Source organism: Asterias amurensis, chromosome 6, assembly GCF_032118995.1.
Source record: "Asterias amurensis chromosome 6, ASM3211899v1".
Taxonomy (NCBI): Eukaryota; Metazoa; Echinodermata; class Asteroidea; order Forcipulatida; family Asteriidae; genus Asterias; species Asterias amurensis.
In genome coordinates, this window is record NC_092653.1 from 15012510 (window position 1) to 15034695 (window position 22186).

At 39.1% G+C, this 22186-nt stretch overlaps 2 protein-coding genes across 2 annotated transcripts in view; one reads left to right on the plus strand and one right to left on the minus strand.

The window, feature by feature from the left end:
• Nucleotides 1-790: 790 nt before the first annotated feature.
• On the minus strand, nt 791-8374 carry LOC139938467 (bolA-like protein 2). Its single transcript, XM_071934012.1, has 3 exons — nt 8202-8374; nt 4708-4802; nt 791-2965 (listed from the first exon to the last, which is right to left on the minus strand). The coding sequence occupies exons 1-3, from the start codon at nt 8265-8267 to the stop codon at nt 2866-2868; spliced, it is 261 nt and encodes an 86-aa protein (XP_071790113.1). The 5' UTR covers nt 8268-8374; the 3' UTR covers nt 791-2865.
• Nucleotides 8375-20220: 11846 nt separating this feature from the next.
• LOC139939185 (glutamate receptor ionotropic, kainate 2-like) overlaps nt 20221-22186 on the plus strand; it is a 104256-nt gene continuing 102290 nt past the window's right edge. The window contains exon 1 of the mRNA XM_071934960.1: nt 20221-20352. Coding sequence (XP_071791061.1) covers nt 20247-20352 — 106 coding nt within the window. The 5' untranslated portion in view covers nt 20221-20246. The remainder of the gene's footprint in view (nt 20353-22186) is intronic.

Consider the following 22186-nt stretch of genomic DNA (forward strand, 5'->3'; position numbering starts at 1 on the left):
ACAGCTTTCAAAACTTGCAGTGCCCCACTTTGACCCTCCTGTCTTCTGTCATAACTTTTAAAGGCACAGGACACCTTAATGAAACATTATGTCCAAAACTTGTCTTCTCACTTGCAATTGGTGTATCTCAACATACATGTACATGTACATGTATGCATAAAATAACAAAGCTGTGAAAATTTGTCATTTGACTCAAGTCATCAAAGTTGCAAAACTTTAGGTCTGAAGTCTTTGAATACTCTGAGTAAGAAATAACCTATTTCTAAAAAACTACGCTAATTCAGAGGGAGCCATTTTTCTCAACGTTTTATACTCTCAACAGCTCTCCATTGCACATTACCAAGTAGGTTTTTATGCAAACAACTATTACGCAAACAAATAATAATGCAAACAAATAATAATACTATGCAATAATAAATACTATGCAATAATAAATAATAATTTTAAAAAAAATTAATTATCAATAGTGTCAAGTTCCTTAAAGACCTTGACCTTGCCTTCAATTTGACATGATTTGTGCTTGTTAGTTTTTATCATTCATGTTTACATTCCATTCCAAAAGGGGTGAAGCAATATTATTGTGTAATAACATCGCGACAGTAAAAAGGTGTTAGTTTGTGTTTGGGTTGAGTGTACAATTGAATGCATCATTTATGGAGAGGCATAAATCAGTGTTGAGAAAGAGTGACCTCGAGAGCAGCCATGTCGGACAACAAGGGTAAATTGTGACTAAGAACCCTTGGCATTGTCGGACACAAATCAACAAGAAAGAAAACCTCACATCAAAGAGTGTTTTTTCTTTAAATATTAAACTTTATTTCATAATCTTGTTTTAAAACCAGAAAGCTTCCTAGGAGATTATCATATTTTATTAAAACAAATCAATATTAAAGATGCTATGTCAGATTTTTGGCCCCATACATTAAAAAATTGATTTTTTTTTGAGTGAATGGTGTTTCAATGAGTATCACCCACTCTAACGAAAAAAATTTAACTTTTACTTTTAATGGTCAGGAACCATGACAAAAATTTAAAACGTTTCTTATAAAACACATTAAGAATTGGTCCTGTGATATCATATATTGTCAGGATCCCGACGAAAACTAATTTTGAGCACTTTATTTCACTGCTACTAATAATTGGCAGACTGTTTCGAGCAATGGCTCAAATGAAAGCTTGTAACTTTCTCGCCCCTTCAAAATACCTATTGAATTTTTAAATCAAAATTTCTGGGTCAACGGGCCAAAAATCTGACATAGCATCTTTAAACATCTGCACTGTATACAATGCAGAAGAACAAACTTAACCTCTGCAACATTATGGATCACGTACAAGATTTCAAGATGCGTTGATGCATTTAATTCATCTACAGAGTGTTTAGAATCATACAACTGTACATTGCATGGTGAGGTATCAATAAATACTAGGTTTGCGGTAACACCATGTGTGTACGATCTACATTACCACTTGCTTGGTATATATTCTTTTGAGAACTTATCTTGCTTTATACTTTACTAACATGGAGTAGATTTTTCGTAATTCAGGAGACTTCTCAGTTCTGAAAAGAACTGTCCTGCTTTTTAACTACTACGGGCGGAAGGTAGAAAATCGGCCGTGACTACTACTTTCAATTTAGTGGATCAAGGGGACTTCTCGTTATTAACTGCAAGCAGCGAAATCAGTTCTTGTTTGGTCTCTACGTTTCAACTATGTAGCTTGCTCTAGTCAGGAGACTAATGATGACTTGAGCAAACCTCACAAACCTAATTATTTATAGAGTTATTCAACAACAAATGTTATGCACAGGAATAACATAAGGTTTTTGAAGTGGACTAATTTTCAGACAAATATATCTCTTGAAAGATGTAGGCCCTACTTCATTGGTTTTTAGATTGAGTAAATGTAATTTAATGGTTATGGTTTTACGAGAAAAAAATATCAGCAAAAATATCTGGGGAAAAAAAGAAGGGAATTCTAGTGGCCAGGTCATGGGAATGTGTGTGCCAATCCAGGCCCAATTATCTGGCTCTGCTAACCACTGAAATCTGCCATTCTGATCACCATTCTCCGCTTACAGTGCAAGCCCCAAACAAGTCAGTAGGCCTTAACATCTCAAAACTTTCCTGTTCAATAATTGATTGCTTTGACTGTTTCATATTATCAGTGCCATTATTTATTTGCTTATTGTTTAGTTTCTTGTAAAGCACTGCAGTACCTTGTGTAAGAGCGCTATATAAATGTCTCGTATCATTATTATTATTAACCTGACAATAACATAAAATTATGCTTCAATTTTATGACACCCGTATTTAGATCACAAGGGTTCTCCCTAGGATTTTTCAACCCTTTGTGATTTGGCTGGAAAGCATGCTGAATTGAAACAGCACTAGCCAAGAATGTCTAAGTAGTAACGTGGAGTTCGCACGCACCCATTACAAAGTTCCCTGATATTCCCGTGGAATTCCATGCTTATGTTAGCGCCGATTTGCAGTGCCATAAAATTGGGCCCTCAAAGTGGAAGACATATATCCATGGTGCTAGGGGTGCTGTGGTTGTCGTGGGGGAGGGAGGGGATGATGATGAAGTGGAATGATATGAACATTTCTTGATGTCAAATTAAAATTGCAGTGCTTAGTTTGCAGTGCATTGAAAAATTAAACCCATCAAAACCTGTAGATCACCTGTTCAGATGTGAGTTAAAGAGTCCAGCACAAGAATTGGCAATCAGGCTGATGATCCATAGACATTTCCAGCTCAACAAACTTCCACCAGCCTGAGACGACTCTAGCACCGCATCACAGTCATTTCCAAATAAATGTTTCCTTTGCTCTTCCTAATAGGAGGTTATTGACCTCTCTCTTGGTGTCATTTACTCTGTTGCTTCACCCACTGCTCTGGCGTTAATGTCTTCATTGAGAAGGCGTGGATGGTCTTCATTTCTTCTGCTATACAATCGTTTACCATTCTGCAGTTTCAAAAAAAGAAAAACAACGCCAATTTAAAGAAGGGCGATTTTTGATGCCACTTTGTCAACCCCTCTCCCCTTACAGGCTCAAATTTTCCACTGTACTGTATACCCATACAGAGCTCTTTTTTCTTCTTCCTGTTTTATGCAAGACGCCAGACACACAAGGCCTGAAGGCCACTTCAAGGTGTGGGCTACAATTATTTTTTGTCCAGAGGCCTTTGCCACCTACATGCACGTACTCCTAGGGCTGAAACAGGGTTACCCCTTTTACAGTCCATACGGATGTAGGCTTGGGTATCATCAGTCCGAAGCCTGGCCGGTAGAGCAGAAAGCACTACCTCCCCAATTTTATGTAGCAAGTGTCACGACCGGGGTTCGAACCCACACTCTGCTGATCAAACACCAGAGCTTACATCCGGTGCTGTGAACTGATCAGCCATGACACGCCACACGGAATCAAGACCTGAAAATACACAGAGGCTTCGAAGGCCATGGTCTCTGTTGCCTCTGGTCTTGGCCTTGGTGCCCCTTCAAAAGTTTCCCATTAAAGGCAGTGGACACTATTGGTAATTGTCAATGACGAGCCTTCACAGTTGGTGTATCTCAACATATGCATGAAATAACAAAGAAAATTTGAGCTCAGTCGGTCATCGAACTTGCGAGATAATAATGAAAGAAAAAAAACACCCTTGTCACAAGAAGTTGTGTGCGTTTAGATGGTTGATTTCCAGACCTCAAGTTCTAAACCGGAGGTCTCGAAATCAAACTTGTGGAAAATTACTTCTTTCTTGCAAACTATGGCATTTCAGAGGGAACCGATTCTCACATTGTTTTATACCATCAACCTCTCCCCATTACTCGTCACCATGAAAGGTTTTAAATGCTAATACATATTTTGAGTAATTACCGATCGTGTCCACTGCCTTTAACTAGAAGATTTTCCAATGGGTGAGCCCTTTATAATTTGTAATTGGCCTTGCCCTTATCAAAGATAAAATTAAAAAGCCTGTGAGACCTGTGGAAAGAGACCCACTACCCGATCTGTTTAAAAACACTGAGCATACCCGTGAGTGACCAGGGCCCAATTTCATAGAGCTAAAAACTAGTACACACAAATTTCTGCTTATAAAATTGCTTTGGCCAAGCAAGAAATGACTTAGGTACCAGTTTATGCTTAAAAGGCTTAAAATGCAATTTGGCCCAGCTCGATTTAAAGCAGAGCTTGTGAACTGTACAATATGCTAATACATATTTTGAGTAATTACCGATAGTGTCCACTGCCTTTAACTAGAAGATTTTCCAATGGGTGAGCCCTTTTTAATTTGTAATTGGCCTTGCCCTTATCAAAGATTTCATAGAGCTAAAAACTACTACACACAAATTTCTGCTTATAAAATTGCTTTGGCCAAGCAAGAAATGACTTAGTTAACAGTTTGTGCGTAAAAGGCTTAAAATGCAATGGGGCCCAGCTCGATTTAAAGCAGAGCTTGTGAACTGGCGCCAACAGATGGATTGCACTAAGTGTCATCGACTGTTTGATGAAATGTGCCCACATGCAAGGTTATCATCGGCCGAGAGTTGTTGCCAGCACTGTACACGCATGCACTTTTCCATTGTTTATCATCAAATTTGGTGGTCAAAAGCTTAGAGCAATCCTTCATTCGCATCAGGGAATGGTACAATAAAAATTTACTTCTGTTTGAAATTGCCCAGACTGGTTCAAATGCTTCAACACTCACCTGTGTCTCTGTAGTAGCGGTTTACCAGTGAAGACATCTGATACGATGACAACATTGAACTTGGCTCCACATCCACTCGACTCATCAACCACCTCCTGCAAAAAAAACAATAAAAGAATAAATATTGTCATCTAGTTACTGAATTACAATTCCCTGAATTGTGCAATTCATAATCACAGACGTCAAACCAATGTTTGTATGACAGAGATTGGTTGTTGCCAGCTTGGTGTTTATATCCCCTTGTGGGAGTTTGTCGAGTTCCCTTGATGGGAAGATCACTAAACAAACAAACAAACAAATCAACCAAGTCAAACTCATTGGCTGCGGCTGTGCAGTGATTCGAGTTGATTATTTCAAATTGAAGTGCACTAATATCTACATTATAGTACGGGTACCATAGGCCTATTATTGCACTTGGTCCTATCATTTCGGAATTGGAGAGTTTGACTTTGAATAGTCAAACAGCCTTGAAACTGAAGACTGGACACTTGACCCTTTGGAACATACTTGACACCTGGGACAAGAGACGTGACACTTGACCCCAAAGACTTTACATTTTGACCCAAGGGAGAAAAGACATGGCACCGACTTGACCCTAGAGACCCAAAGACAAGTGACCTCACACTAAATATTTTGTACAAGCCAGCCTATCATTTTCGATTTTGTGAACAAAACAGCATCTTTGACATTTGGTGCTAAGAGACATGACACTTACTTGACCCAAGAGACTTGACACTCGACCCAAGAAGAGACGTGGCACTTTACCCCAAAACTTACATGTATCCAGGTAACTCTTCATTCAAGAGACTTGAAACTAACTCAAGCAAATGCACGTGAACCCAAGTGACTTGGCACTTGACCCCAAGAACTGGACATTTGACCCCAAGAACTTGACATTTGACCCAAGGGGCTTATAATGGAAACCAGTCATCTCGCCCCCCCCGCAAAGTCGCCCCCTACAAAGTCGCCCCCTACAAAGTCGCCCCTTACAAAGTCCCCCTAGCAAGCTCGCCCCCTCCGTGTACAAACTCGCCCCCTCACAATGTCGCCCCCTACAAAGTCGCCCCCTAACAAAGTCGCCCCCGCAACACAGTCGCCCCCTACGCAATTTTGGCCGTGTCCAAAACGGCGACTTCAGCTAGTGCATCGGTCATGGGTGTTGAAGTATAGGCAAATGTGCGCTGTGTTCGCCGTTTCGGACACGGCATTCGAAGTAATGCTAGCTGTATTTGTGTTCCTGTATCCGTTCTTAGATACAAACTTATTTTTATTAAGTTATGTTTATTTATTTTATTGGACATTGATCTGGGTTTTTGCTTTTTTTCTCCTTGATATTTTTATCCAGTAAATTTTTGTGAGAAATCTTTTACATATTTTTAAGTTTGATTATTTATGGACATTACGTTTGTATATTGTATTGGACATCAATGTTTTTTATGGACATTACGTTTATTTAGGTTATTGGGTTACATCGTATAAAGATGTCATAGATGGTCATGATGGATGATCATATCATGATGATTTTTGTTTTTTGAAGAAACAATTAGTTTTTATAATGATATATTTTCTAATGATATGTTAATAAGTTTACCTATTTAATGATATTTCTGTAAGATATATATAAGTAAATATTTTTTAGAAATACTTGTTATATTTTTAGTAAGTAAATATTTCTAGAACTATATTTTTCAAAAAAATATATTTTTCAATAAAATACTTCGTTACAACGGGAGAATTTTTATTGGAAATTTGTCGTTTTTCAATAAGTTAGGCCTAGGATCCCCTGTCTTTCCCCTTAGATGCAAAACAATGCGCGAATCGACCTACATGTACTAAATTTCCGAATTGGACCCAAAGAATCTGCAAAAAAAACAAACTTTTCAACAACGGAGTAACTTTTGTCAAAAATTGTGATTTTTCAACAAGTTATCCTCAGCAAAAAATGTATAAAGTCTTTAAGGATTCCCTTTCTTAAATCAAATTAAAAACAATAAAAAATTCCCTTTAGAAAACCATGGAAACAATAGGCAAAAATGCGTAGGAGGCGACTTTGTTAGGGGGCGATTTTTCGGGGGGCGACTTTGTAGGGGGGGCGACTTTGTAGGGGGCGACATTGTGAGGGGGCGAGTTTGTACCCGGAGGGGGCGAGCTTGCTGGGGGCGACTTTTTAGGGGGCGACTTTGCAGGGGGCGACTTTGCCAGGGGGCGAGATGACTGGCATAATTTTGCAACTCTTGACTCAGCCACTTTACACTTGTAAGCAACCCAAGAGACTTGACACTTGACCCAAAAGACTTTACTCCTGACTGAGGAGCAAGTTGTCACTTGACTCAACCAACTTGACACTTGAACCAAGGGACCTGACACTTGACGCAAGATAATCTATATTTTCCTGTAAGATTTGATACTTGACCCAAAAGCACAACTCAAGAGACTTTACATTAGAATCTAGTGAACCGACATTGACCCAAGAGGCTTGCCTCCTGATACAGGAGTCTCTTACACTTGACCCAAGGGATCTGACACTTGACCCATGAGACATTTGACCAGCTAGGGGTAAGGTTATTTTGTTTCTGGTTAATAATGGAAATTTATAGCGCCCATCCAAAGAATGTTGCTTGTCGCTGAACAATTTAGCAAACAATTAAAATCCATAGAGTTACAAATACCCTCAGAGAAAATATAGTAAAAAATGTAAATTAATGCAGCTGTTGTTCAATTGTCCACTATCTTTGTATAGCTTAAAGGCAGTGGACACTATTGGTAATTGTCAAAGACTAGCCTTCACAGCTGGTGTATCTCAACATATGCATAAAATAACAAACCTGTGAAAATTTGAGCTCAATCGGTCATCGAAGTTATGAGATAATAATGAAAGAAGAAAACACCCTTGTCAAACGAAGTTGTGTGTGCGTTTCGCTGGTTGATTTCAAGACCTCAAGTTCTAAATCTGAGGTCTCGAAATCAAATTCATGGAAAATTACTTCTTTCTCAAAAACTATGGCCCTTCAATCAGAGGGAGCCGTTTCTCACAATGTTTTATACCATCAACCTGTCCCCATTACTTGTCACCAAGAAAGGTTTTATGCTAATAATTATTTTGAGTAATTACCAATAGTGTCCACTGCCTTTAAGCTAATTAATAAAACAGGCCACTTTTTAAAATGCCAAGTCATGCATGCCTGTGGCTGTGCTGAGTGGACTGAATGGATTGTGTTTGTCTGGCGGCTGGCCATGGTCTGGCACTTTAATTACTCTTAACTGTATCAAAGATGGTATTAATAATTGATAACACAGTGTTGAAACATATAGCTAATTAAACACTCAGGTGGAACTCGAATGTCAATTAAGTTTGTATGACTCAGCCTACATTTGTATAGAGCAAGGAACACGAATCAGCCTCAGTAAGTCATACTGCACTGACACTGTGAGAGCTGAGTAGTGTAGTGTGTCATGTGCACAAATCGCCACATGGGTCTGCTATTTTAACTTACAATGTGTGAAGCTTGGAGATTTTCTTTCAGCTTACATGTCAACCCCTCTGCTGTAATAGCTGCCATGCCTTTCCTATCGTTTTTGTATAAATTGGTGTCAATTTGAAAGGTTTATTCTGCGTATTTCTAGACCCAAAGCCTTCTTCTTTCTGCAGCTGCTGAAGCCTGCAATGTTTTCGATAATAGTGAGGGCGCCCTCTCTTGTGGAAGTTTAGTTAGTGGAGTTTTCCTCTCTTTTTTTCCGGGCAATGTTTTACACTGTTAAAGTTCTATTGAATTGAACAGAATCCCCTTGAGATCACTGTCTTGAAATTATGGAATTATCTTATGCATGAAAAGATGAGCGCACCCCATACCATGCAATGCCTCACTAATCCAGTATTATAATATTTATGGTGATGAGGGGCCGCAGGGCCAATTAAGGTGTCCTGGGACATCAATAACATGGTGCAGATGCAGCAGGTGCTGGGGCGCCTTGCTCTCACCGTGCCTGCATCCTGCTGCTGAATATGAGATGGGGTGTAAGATGAAGAGGAGGTAGTGACAGCTGGAAGGATGGACTCTGAAATCCCACGGAGCTTCCGGAAAACGAATATCATTAGAATTTATAATTGGCCATAGTGTGACATGGGCTGAATTTCATGAAGCCTGCATGCAAGCACAAACTTGCTTAGCACAGAAAAGTGTATTGCTCAGCAGAAATAGGTTATCCAGCCCAAAATTCCATTAAGTTTGCATCGCTGTGGCTGTTCTGCCTGACTGGCTCATTTTTGCTTAGAAAAAAAATTCACTGCAGCAGTTTACTTTCTGCTTGAAATTTGGCCCAGGCACAAAGTGAAAACGGTTGTAGGCCTGTACGGAGAATAATAGTGGACAACTGTTTCCTAGCAACATTTTGCTTTAAAAAGAAAAGAGAGAAGAAGATGGTATATGGGGGGGGGGGGGGGCATGGGGCAACCCAAAGCAAAACAGCTATAGGGGGTAGAGCATCAGTGGTGTAAATTCAGCTGACACGTGCCCCCCTTTCTGCAGAATGTCTGTCACAATACTACACAGCCTGATAATGTACATTTTGATATTGAGGCCTACAGGTTCAACACAGATTAATAGTAGAATAAGATCTGAGAAAGATGTGCTGTCTTTATTCATAATTCAAAAGTAAAATCGTTTAAGCTACAATCTCTCTAAAATTAAAGACCAGGAATTGTGAGCAGGAATTCTAGGCCTTGTGTGGCTCTTTTGTAAACGTAACAAAGGATGTCAAAGGGTATGCTGTAAAAACAAATATCCGTGAAATTTACGGCACAATTTACCCTAGCTGCCAGGTAAAGTGCCGTAAATTGTACAGTGAAAGTTTTGTAAAATTGTGCCGTAAAGGAATAGTTTGCAAAATTTTACAGCTTTACATGGCACCCTAGCTGCCAGGTAAATTGCCGTAAATTTCACCGTGTTTTTTTTTTTTTTTTTTTTTTGGTACAGTGTAGGCCTATACCATGGTCAACTGCTACTTAAAAAACAATTGTATATATGGGAATCTTAACAACTTTACGACGAATGACCACTGTAGGTGAATGGTAGTCCTCAGCGACAGTGGGATCTTTATAAACATACTGACTGAGTTTCCACCAACACTCAGGCGAAACAACACTGTCCTCAACTACCAGTACGCCATGAAGACATTAACCTTGTTTATATTGACCATATGGAAATTGTTATGGATTTATTGGCTTTTGAGGACACACGGTTTGAATGTGTAATTCCTTTTAAGACGGATTGTGAATTATTTAGCAATAAAATTAGCATTCGTAATTATTTATTTGTTACCCCTCAGGAGAAAACGGAGAGACGATTTTTAGGTTCAGCGAACTTTTGAAGGGAGGGGCGGGACGAGACATTTTGATCGACAACACTAATATTCAACACAAATTGTAAACATAATAATTTATTTCGAGGACAAAGGCACAGATTCACAAATAACTTACAGGGTTTACAGAAGGTAGTGGTGAAAGACTTCTCTTGAATAGTTATTCCATGAAATGCTTTTCTTTTTGAGAAAAAAGTAAAACAATATCAATTCTCGTTAACGAGAATTACGGATTTATTTTAAACACATGTCATGACACGGCGAAACGCGCGGATACAAGGGTGGGTTTTCCCGACTCCGATGACCGATTAAGCCCAAATGTTTACAGGTTTGTTATTTGATATAGAAGTTGTGATACACGAAGTGGGGGCCTTGGACAATACTGTTTACCGAAAGGGTTCAATGGCTTTAAAGGCAATGTGCACCTTTGGTAATTGTCAAAAACCAGTCTTCTCACTTGGTGTATCCCAACATATACATCAAAATAACAAACCTGTGAAAATTTGGAGTCAACTAGTTGTCGAAGCTGCGAGATAATAATGTAAGAAAAAACACCATTTCACACACAAAGTTGTGTGCTTTCAGATGCCTTGAATTCGATACCTCAGTTGAGGTATCTTATTCAGTTCAAATATTTCAGTAAGAAATTTATTTATTTCTCAAAAACTACGTAACTTCAGAAGGAGCCGTTTCTCACAATGTTTTATACTATCCATTGCTCGATACCAATTACGCTACTACAACTATGTTGAGTAATTACCAATAGTGTCCAGTGCCTTTAATATGAATAGTCCGGCAGTAAAAAGGGCAATTTTTACTTGAACCTTGCAGAAGATGTTATATAACAGTTTATGATTGATCCATGTTCAGTAGACCTTGTATTATATAAACCTAATCTGCATGATGACACCTTGTGAACTTTGGATCCACCTTTCCCCTTGTTAGTCTTATATTTTTTGGTGAGCACCTTTGTGATGAAGCACCCTGTCTGCAATCCAAGGAAGTTCGGTGGCCATTTTTTTTCTAATAACAAGTTACGATAAACTCATTTATTTCAAGGACAAAAACTCGTTTGTCTGCATCCACCCTGCTCCCACTTGTGTGTGTTTTGTGTGTGCATCAACACATTCAGACTCGTGGCCATTTTCTACTAAGGATTTTTGCTAAACCTCGATTTAGGTTCAGGCCTCGTCTCCAGGCTTCATTTCAGTGCAAAATGTACACTGCCTCGAGAACCCCAAACCCGGAGCTGGAGCCAAACGCCGTGATTTTGAAAAGGCACCATAAAGAGTACTGTAATGTAATGTAATGTAAAATTAATGAGACATTTCACGTTGCAGAGGCACATAAATCCACTGCATCCAACCAGCCCAAGTCTTTAATACGCACTTTGCGCATTTGTTAAATCTTGCACCTTCGCACCCAATATCTTTGATTACCGTATTTTCCCTACAAACTCCTACAGTTTCCTGAATGTGTATTATTCCTACGAATTGTCGTACCATGGAGGTCTAATTTTCTTCCTCCATGGTCGTACCTTGCCAGGCCGAGGTCATTGAACGTAATAGGTGCACGGAAGATGAGCCGAGTTTGTCAGTTGATATGTAACAAAACTACCTGGAATTGCTCTGGCCACTTGGGGGTTTTCACTTCCATCTGTTGAAGGGGCAAACGTCTCTTTCAGCATGGGTTATTATTTAGGAGATATCATTCCATAGTTAGCAAAAACATCGGTCAGTTTCCCCAAGTGTTTGTGCCCATTTTTTTTATGGAGATTATAGATGCAAAGTTCGGATTTGAAATAATCCCCCTGGGGCTGTGGGATTATGTTGAGTATCGAATATCCAGTTTTAAAGGCACTGGACACTTTTGGTAATCACTCAAAATAATTGTTAGCATATCAAACTTACTTGGTAACGAGCAATGGAGAGCTGTTGATAGTAAAAAAAAAAAACATTGTGAGAAACGGCTCCCTCTGAACATGCTCTGAAGTAACGTAGTTTTTGAGAAAAATTAATAAGATGTTTCTCATGAAGCATTAATTTGTTAGGTATCTGAATATAGACACATTATTTTGTGCATGCAACAAGGGTGTTATTTTCTCTTCAATATTTTCTTGCAACTTCGATGACCAATAGAGTCAACATTTACAGTGCCATTTTAATGAGTTATTTCTACACAATGTTGTATGAATCTCCACCAATCTCAACAAAAATTTGATCGAACGCAAAGCTCGCTGTTGAAATTATTTTAAAGACCAGCTTGAACGAAAACGGCAACAAGTAATCTTTGCTGAAATTCATTTTAGAAGGTGTTCAATCAAATTAAAGTAAAACAAAACAATCATTTTGAATACCCTACTCCGGTGCTTTTCAACAAAGTTTGCAAAAAATCTTGTTACGTCACCACTAAATGTTACTTCATTCGAGGGAACTCCGTCTGCTTTTTGCAACATTGAAAAACGAAGCAACCTCCCACAAATTACGTCAAAGTATTGTCATTTTGATGCTCACCGTCAACGGCAGAAGTGTGGTAAATTTTTCAGAACCGTGAGGTAAGGGCCTATTTTTTATTTTTTTTTGATCGATGATAACGAGCGTTTCGGAAGTGTAAAGATATCAAGAATTCATTTTAACATGATAAATAAACCATTTGCTTTCACATCGCTGTTTCCATAACAATTCCATTATTAACCCCTTAACATTAGGCATATCTGTTGCTCATGTTGGTGCCTTTGATACAAAAATTGTGTGGATGTGCACTTTAACCATGGAGGAATAACTCCATGCTTTAAAGGCAGTGGACACTATTGATAATTACTCAAAATAATTATTAGCATAAAACCTGACTTTGTCACGAGTAATGGGGAGAGGTTTATAGTCTAAAACATTGTGAGAAACGGCTCCCTCTGAAGTGCCATAGTTTTCCAGAAAGAAGTAATTTTCCACGACTTTGATTTCGAGACCTCAGATTTAGAACTTGAGGTCTCGAAATCAACCATCTAAACGCACACAACTTCGTGTGACAAGGGTGTTTTTTCTTTCATTATTTTCTCGCAACTTCGACGACCGATTGAGCTCAATTTTTCACAGGTTTGTTATTTTATGTATATGTTGAGATACACCAAGTGAGAAGACTGGTCTTAGACAAGTACCAATAGTGTCCACTGTCTTTAACAAACTGCCCATAATGGAAGGAAGATGCTACAATTCTCGGTGTGGATGGCTTTTTAAGTTATGCTGATTGCCTGCTCGGCCAGTCTATCACAATAATCCCAATCCGTGATAATCTCTATTTAACTGGATTGGCACTTAAATTGATAATACGTGGGGTGCGGGTTAGTATAATAAAGTGCCGTGGGCATTCTAGACCCCCTTAGAACACGCAGACAGAGACGGGTACGAGAAGAGCGCAGCGGCCCTTGAGCACGGAGAACCTTTTATTGGATTTGCCTCTATTTCTAGAAAATTGTATCTCAAAATGTGGTGTGGAGACAGCTTGTCTGTAGAAAAAAAACTGCGTGTGGGTAATGAGAGGAAAAACTAGCATTGTGTTAAAGGCACTGGAAACTATTGGTAACTACTCAAAATAATTGTTAGCATAAAAGCTTAATAATGAGCAAAGGAAAGCTGTTGATAATACAAAACAATATTGTGAAAAACGTATCCCTCTGAAGTAATTTCTCACTCATATTGAATTAAGATACTTCAGACCTAGCCTGAAGCCTTTTTTACGCTTCTGAAGGCTTACAAATTTGTGCAACATGGGTGTCATTTCATTATTTTCTTACGACTATGCGTTGACCAGTTGAGCCCAAATGTTCACAAGTTTGTTATTTTATGCATATGTTGGGATACACCAAGTGAGAACACTGTAGTCTGTGACCCAAAGGTGTTCAGTGCATGCCTTTAAGGAACAACGAAAGAGATACGTGCGGACTGACTGATGACCACTTCCATTTCACCAACTCACATGAAATGTAAAATGACAGTTTCTTTAATGAGTTTTATGTAATATTATGGCTGGTATGGAACTCGACAGGTCTAGTGTTTCGCATTATAGTACACCGATACCGGCCTACAGACCAAAATCATGGTCCAGCCATCTTATGTTACCAAACCGAGGCTGGAAGAACAAAAAGAGTCTGGTTCCAAATTGCAAAATGATTATAAGCATTCTTTATTGTTATTGGATATGAGGAACATGACCAAGATGGAGACAGCATGATAAAGGTCATACCGTGGGTTATCAGTATACACGATCATTGTTGTCCGATTTTACCCGGATTCCGGGTCTTGTAGAACCAGACGGATATCAGGGTCAGTGTGACCCGGAATATGGGGTCAAAATATCCAGAAAAGGGTAAAAACTGACGAACAAAAAGAAGAAGTTCAAATTCCGTTTTTTAACAAGTTTCCGTGTCAGAGATTTTGAATTATGGCTTCCTACATCATACTTCATCATCCTCTCTGCATGCAAATCATAACAATAAGCCGTAGCCAATAACGTCAGTCATAGCCATGTCACTTACACCCTTAATTCAAATGTCAACACCTCCACAAGACGACCCCAAATCCTTTCATATAATTATATTTTTTTTGCAAAGACCTTACAATAACACACAACAGTGTACAAAAACCGATCGTCCATCTCAACACATACATAAGAAGTTTTAGGTCCATGCCGATAGTTTTTTTTTTCTCTCCACGCAGCTAGCTATAGCAGAACCCTAATCTCGTTATGCGCTGTAATCCATTTCTGAGTCGATAAGTCTCGAGACATTTCACAAGCCAAAGTTCAAACTGATTTCGACGGTGAGAAAGATACTATAATTGGACGGATAAGGAGCAAATTATTAACGAATTTATTCAATAGTTTAACGGCCCCGACATATTGAGTGCGTACGTTTCGTCTTCTTGACATTTTTCACATCTCTTCACCCTAACAGTACAGTTTCAATCTTACCTCACGTCCATACTTCACAGCGAATAAACCGTTATTATCTTTTCATTTAATATCCAACCCAGTATATAGATAGTTTCCATCTGAAAGCCACTTGAAGCCTTTGGTAGTATCAAAGACCATTCTTCTCACTTGGTGTATATCAACATTATGCATGAAATTATAAACCTTTAAAAATTTCATTGGTCATCGATCTTGTCAGTGGATATGGAAGAAAAAAAACACCAATGGTGCACAACTTCTGTGCTTTCAGATGCTTGAATTCGAGACCTCAGCTGAGGTATCAAATTCAATCAAATATTATAGTGAGAAATTACCTCTTTCTCAAAAACTATGTTACTTCTGAAGGAGCCATTTGTCACAATGTTTTAAACTATCAACATCTCTCCATTGCTTTTTACAAAGTAAGTTTTGATGCTAATATTTATTTTGAGTAGTTACCAATAGTGTCCACTCACGTCCAAGCTGAGTCAGGCGTTTTCTGCAAACTGTACTCATTATTCTCCTCATTTGTGATGTACTATGGGAGAAAAAAATTGAAAAGCTACAGATTTATCGTACCGTATCTTGTTTCACAAGAAGCAAGCCAACCCAAAGCAGCAAAAATGTTAACCACTACCAATTTCATACCTTATCTTGATTCAAAGAGAGTAAGTCAAACAGAAACAACAAGTACTCATGTTGTCAACAAAATAATGTTAATGTACTTTGAGAGAAGAACCAAACTTGAGGCTGCGTTTAATCATTCAAAAAAAGCAAGCCAACCTGAAGCAGGAAAATGTTAACCACTACCAATATCGTACCTTGATATCTTGATTCAATGTCATTGAACCAAGATAAGGTACGAAATTATAACCAGAAACGCACACCTGTTTTTAAGTTGAAAGAAAAAAATCCCTGTGTTCATTTTGTCAACAATTTTTAACGTAACTTTGAAAGAAATATCCTAAGATTTGTTGTATCTCTTATCTCGATTCAAAGAGAGTCTGCTAACCACAACTGCCATATACGCACTTGCCAACACACACCGTTGCTTCACACTTTATCTTTAAGAATTACGGAGTCAATTAGAGGTTCTCATCCATCTTCGCTTGACCGTTCAATCGATCAAGTTTCCCCCGGAGACTCACCCCTCACGGGACGCGTCAACACCAGGCATAAGATTAGTTTTTCTTTTCCCGCCTAAGAAATATGCCCGGTAGCCATTAGCAGATCGATCCGGCCACCATTTTGTACACAAGCGAATGCTGTATGTTGTTTCACTGTGGTTGTGATCGGTCCTTAAATGTGGCCCCGCTCACTGACTGTAGTAGTGGAGGATTACGTTTAAGGGACTACAACGGGCACATTAAATTTATGGTATCGCCGTGTGACGCATGTTTGTCTGTTTGCTTGTTTGTCCGTTCGTTTAGATATTTTCCCCACTGCAGTATAGGTGGGGAGCTAATTAGGTTCACTACAACGGGCACACTATGGTATCGCCGTGTGACATGTTTGTTTGTTTATCTGTTTGTTTAGAATGATCTTCCCCACTACAACTTCTACGTATGATATCGTGTGTAGGCCAACTCTATAACTTGGGGTGGGGGGGGGGGGGGGTGGTGCACAAAGCTGACATTAACCAATCCTATAACTCTTTCAAACAAATTGTTTTTAAAGACAGTGGACACTGTTGGTAATTGTCAAAGACCAGTTTTCTCACTTGGTGTATCTCAACACACGCATAACATAACAAAGCTCTTAAAATTTGAGCTTGATTGGTCGTCAGAGTTGCGAGATAACTATGAAAGACAAAAACACCCTTGTCACACGAAGTTGTGTGCTTTCAGATGCTTGATTTCATGACTTCATTCTAAACTTGACGTCTCGAAATCAAATTTGTGGAAAGTTACTTCTTTCTTGAAAACTACGTCACTTCAGAGGGAGCCGTTTCTCACAATGTTTTATACCATCAACCTCTCCCCATTACTCGTGATCAAGAAAGGTTTTATGATAATAATTATTTTGAGTAATGACCAATAGTGTCCACTGCCTTCAAGTATGATTACGAATTGCACAAAATCAATATATTGTTGCTCAGTTAACTAATCAGTGGTTAGCTTTGTACAATTAGAACCGACAACTAATTGTGATTTCAAGAGCTGAAGTCTCATCACTGGACCAAGGTGACCACTCATTGATGCTTCCGCCAGAGTATCCTCATTATGAAATATTTTAAAGATGCTATGTCAGATTTTTTGCCGATTTGACCCCAAAATTTTGATTTAAAATTCAGTAGGTATTTTGATTGGGGTCGAGAAAGTTACAAGCTTTCATTTGAGCCATTGCTCGAAAGAGTCCGCCAATTATTCGTAGCAGTGAAATAAAGTGCTCAAACTTTTTTTTCGTTAGAGCGGGTGATACTCTTTGAAATACAAATCACTCAAAAAAAATATATTTTCTAATGTTTGGGGCCAAAAATCTGACATAGCATCTTTAATAATCATCATTATTTTTAGAAGAAACCTGTACTGTAGCAACTGCCATCTGTCACCTCTTGACTGCTTTTTTACGAATGAACTCACGAGTATTTTATTATTCTGCGCAGAAAAAACATCCTTGAATTGATTAACATCTGTTTCCGCTTCAATATCATTTCAGAACGTGATTATAATTAGATACATTTCGATATTCGCGCTCTACCTGACGGTGATAACCTTTTTTACTCCGACAGCGCCCTCAGTTGACTCCCAGAGGGTTATCAAATCAATATCACTTGAAGTGGAGACTAGCTGAGTTAGTTAACATCATGCTCGAGAAGGGAGGCTAGGCAGTTTTTTGTAAAAGCTGTAGCAGGAAAGAATATTCGTAAACAATATCATTGATAGTCTAAACATTCGTGGAAAAGCGGTCGCAAGCAATTACGCACGTTCACAATGTCGTAAAGTCTTTGCTTGACAACATAAAAAATATTAAGAAATTATGGATGAGGGAAACGCCAAAATAAACTTGAATCAAATTTTGTATTCATAAATTGTGACAATACTTTCATAAATTACTTAAAGACACCGGATATAGTACTAGTAAGTAGGCCTACTCAAAATACGTGTAAGCATAAACATCTACATGTACCTGACAATGGAGAGCTGTTGATAGTATAAAACGTTGTGAGAAACGGCTCCCTCTTAAATACGTAATTTTGGGGAAAGAGGTAATTTTTCAATTAAAAAAAAAAAAAAAAAAAAAAAATCAGCCCTGTAATGTTTTCAGGCATCCAAAACCACACAAATTTGTGCCACGAGGATGTTTTGTTGTTGTTATTCTCTTGCACTTCGATGTCCAATTGAGTCATGACAGATTGTTATTTTATGCATCGTTGCGATACACCCATTGAGAATACTGGTCTTTGATAATTACCAAAGGTGCCAGTGCCCTAAATTTATTACTGAAATTATTTGTCAATGGTCATCTGTATAAACATGGTGGTAATTTCGACCTCCATGGTATAATTAGGTAAAACATCCAAAGGCGGTAAGGCTGTTATTAATACGATAGCAATCCCCACTGCGCATGTCTGTGTACATCTGCAGCCAATCAACGCTCTCGTCTCATCAAGACGAGCTCACTAAAGCGCCAGGTTGGATTTCGCCGTCGAGAACTTCGCTCCACACGTAACCGCGGCATACGATGCGACGGGTATAGGCATATACAGTCACCGCTCATAGCTAGTACAGCTTGCATCTCACAGCGTGCGATCGGCTTTATAGGAATCTTAGAGAAGACAACTAAAGAAAAAAGTGTTTCTAGTTTGTCGTCGGCGTCTGGATAGCTACCAGCTGTGACTTTGACAAGAAATTGATGAAGATTCCAACATACGGCAATGATACTTCATGACTAATTATCATGTGTGTGTGTGTGGCAATGGGAAGATAGCGGTTGGGGTGTTTCTAGTACGGCTTAATTAACTTGAGGTACTAATTACCGCGGAATGAGGCGGTGTGTCCGGAGTTAGCCCGCGGTGAGGTTATAGCTGCAGCTACTGTAAAAGTGATGATGTTTTCCCGCTTTTTTTCTTTCGTCGTCAGTGAGCGGTGTGTGTATTAAGTGAAGACAGCGCCAGACCGGAACTCTGTTTTCACTTCGGATTGATATAGTCGAGATGTATTACTTTAACCAGAAATCACGAGTGAGGACGTTGGTTTTTTGATCTGTTTTTTCTTCTTCTTCTTCTACTTTTTATGATCGCGTGAAATTGAGAATCAGGTGTGTTGCTCATTAGCTATTGATGGGGACCAGCGGGGGTTTGCTTTCAAGTTTTTATTGTGTCTTCAACTCGCCACAACCAGGAAAAACGGCATCGTCACTCGCCGTTCAACAATCGACATTAACGGGCCCCATAATGGGTGTGCCCCCCTTCGTTGAATACATCGCGTCCCAACCCATGCAAGTGATCGCCGTAACGTTCGTCAGTCTGGCTTATCTTGATAGCATTCACAACTGGATCTCCAACGGATCGTATTGAAACTAGCCAGGAGAAAAACTCAACCGTGTGAACACAGAACTACAACTCGGCTCATTGGAGAAGAGATCTCTCGTTGAACATATTGTACTGCTTCAGCTAAACGCGGATGCACAGCTAGCTGACTAGAGCGCGTTCCGGATTTACCAAAAGCGATTTGTAGGAAGAGCAGAGCGTATGCAGTAACTACTACATTAGGAGAAAAACTCAACCGTGTGAACACAGAACTAACCTAGCTCATTGGAGTACAGACTAGCTCATTGAAAAATTGAACGTCTTCGGTTATTTACAGCTTACGTACAGCTTATCAGAACGAGTTTCGGATTTACCAAAAAGCGATTTGGGAAAAACAGGGCGTATGCGGTAACTTTTAGAAGAACATGATTGACAACAGTGTGGAAATAGGCTCTTTGCAGTAACAGTTTCCACTTTTTCTCAGGACAGGAGGAAGCTTGACAAAGAAGTGGTATAAACTGAAGTGCTTCAGCAACAGATATAATATAGTGAGCCGAGTTGGCGTTACTCAAAGCCCACCCACAAACTCAATATCATTGATCATAGGCTAATTTGAGGGGTATCGCCGGAAACCCACTAAAACCACAGCACTATCGGACGCCTGGAAAACGGAGAATCGCAATCGAAAAAAACACTTTTTGAGATCCAAGGAGCTGAGGATTGAGGTAGTTTTGGAGCATCTATACACATTGTCAAACCCGCAACCATGGATATAACACTGTGGATTACGTTACTTGGTTTCGTGATGGGATATTTTCTTGTGGGCGTGGTCACGACGGAGAGGAGGGTGGTGCCACCAGTAATTCGAGTCGGTAAGTACACAATAAAACGACTTTTTAATATTTATTCAACTTTATAACACACTGATCGAATTATGTGACTATTTTATTGGAACTCTCTACGAAACTCTACGATCACGGGTTCCAGGAGGGATGACCCATTTGAGGTCAAGTTGACCCATTTGTGGTCAGGCTGCTTGGAAAATGGTTTTAAAAAATTGATTTTAGCTAGGATTCTACATTATATTTATAATACCTTAGTTTGACCCATTTGTGGCTGACCCCGAAATGGGTCAGACCCTCGACCAGGAACAGGGTCAATTATGACCCGGGTGTTATCACATTGTTAGAGAGTATGACCTTTGTGTCGAAGGGGGAAATTGTGCAGCAATGATTGAAAAGTCTTTCAATTAAACAGTCTAAAGAATATTAATTGGGTTGTGACCCATATTAATTCAGGTAAAGTGTAACGTCAGTGTGTCGTCAGCTTGACCCAAAAGTGGGTCAAGTTGACGTCATTGGTTTCGGGAATACCAGACTCCTTTGGATTCTCTAGTTTTCAACAAAGTGGAAATATCATCAGTGTTCACGTCAATAGCAAAAACAACACAACGCGGTTTATGCATTACTCTATATGGGGGAACTGTTTAAAAAGTATCTATAAACTATTAGCTTTTTGTCCAATGGTATATTGTAATTTTCTTTCAATGGTTACCCAAATAGTACAATGGTTACCTAAATAATATAATTATACGCACAGTTTTTACATTACCAAGTTCCCAATCATATTGATGAGGGAAATTGTGGAGTGGCGGAAAGGTGTGCAGCCCAAAATCATTTTTTAATTGAGCAAATACCTCAAGTGTTCAGAATGATGTGAAGCCACAGTAGCTTTTCCCCCGAGAAATGGGAAAGTTCACCGATCGTTCGCCAAACACCTTACCCGTCTCCCCCGCCCCCAGTCCCCGTAAATCTACCCTCTGAATCCAACGCAATGAAGGGGGATGTACGTGGTCCTGTGTTTAAAGGCTGTGGACACGTTTGGTAATATTGTCAAAGACCGGTAGGCCTATTTCCGGAAAATTCATTTACCACAAAATTTTCATAAAATAACAAACCTGTGAAAAATTTGCCTCAATTGGTCATCGAATTCGCAAGAGAACAATTACTTAGAGTGCTTTCAGATGCATAATATCATTGTTTTTTTTTAGCTTAAGTTTTTTTAATTTTTATTTAAGCGACAAATTACCTTTTTCTCAAAACTACGTTACTTCAGAAGGGGCAGTTTCTCATAATGGTTTATATTACCATAAGCCCCCCCCCCTCCATTGCTCATTACCAAGTAAGTTTTTATGCTAACAATTATTTTGAGTAATTACCACTAGCGTCCTGTGCCTTTGAGCAGTCAATATGCAGACGCAGTGAGCTATGTTTGTCGACGGGCAGCTGATGAATCATGAGCGAGTTGCCCGCGTAAATTCTGCAGCGAGTCACTGTAGCCAGTGGGCTTATTTTTCTTATTAAAAAAACTTGTTAAATACATTTTTTTTTCTGTATTCTATAATCTTGAGAATAGTGCGCTCAGTCTGGACTTGACTCGGTCGCCGTGTACTTTAGATGCTGTCATTTTATAAGTTATAATGAATCCAAGTTATTAGAAAAAAGAAGAAAAAAATCTTTAAGATGGCATACAGAACAAGACACAAACAAACATACAAACAACAGCAGCAGCGACAATAACTGGAAAACCAGCAACAACATCAGTCACAGAAACATCAATAGCAGAACATCATAGCAACAGTTGTAAAAGCAACAGTTACAGCAGCAGAAACAGCAACCGTAACAGCAGCAACAACAGCAGATACAG

Bases quoted from the DNA above. Each gene is read 5' to 3' on its own strand.
- LOC139938467 (XM_071934012.1), bottom strand. From the start codon at position 8,267: ATGGCAGCTATTACAGCAGAGGGGTTGACATGTAAGCTGAAAGAAAAT. The intron at 4,803-8,201 runs GTAAGTTAAAAT...TTTTTTTTGCAG, and splicing joins ATCTCCAAGCTTCACACATT to GAGGTGGTTGATGAGTCGAG. The intron at 2,966-4,707 runs GTGAGTGTTGAA...TTGAAACTGCAG, and splicing joins CCGCTACTACAGAGACACAG to AATGGTAAACGATTGTATAG.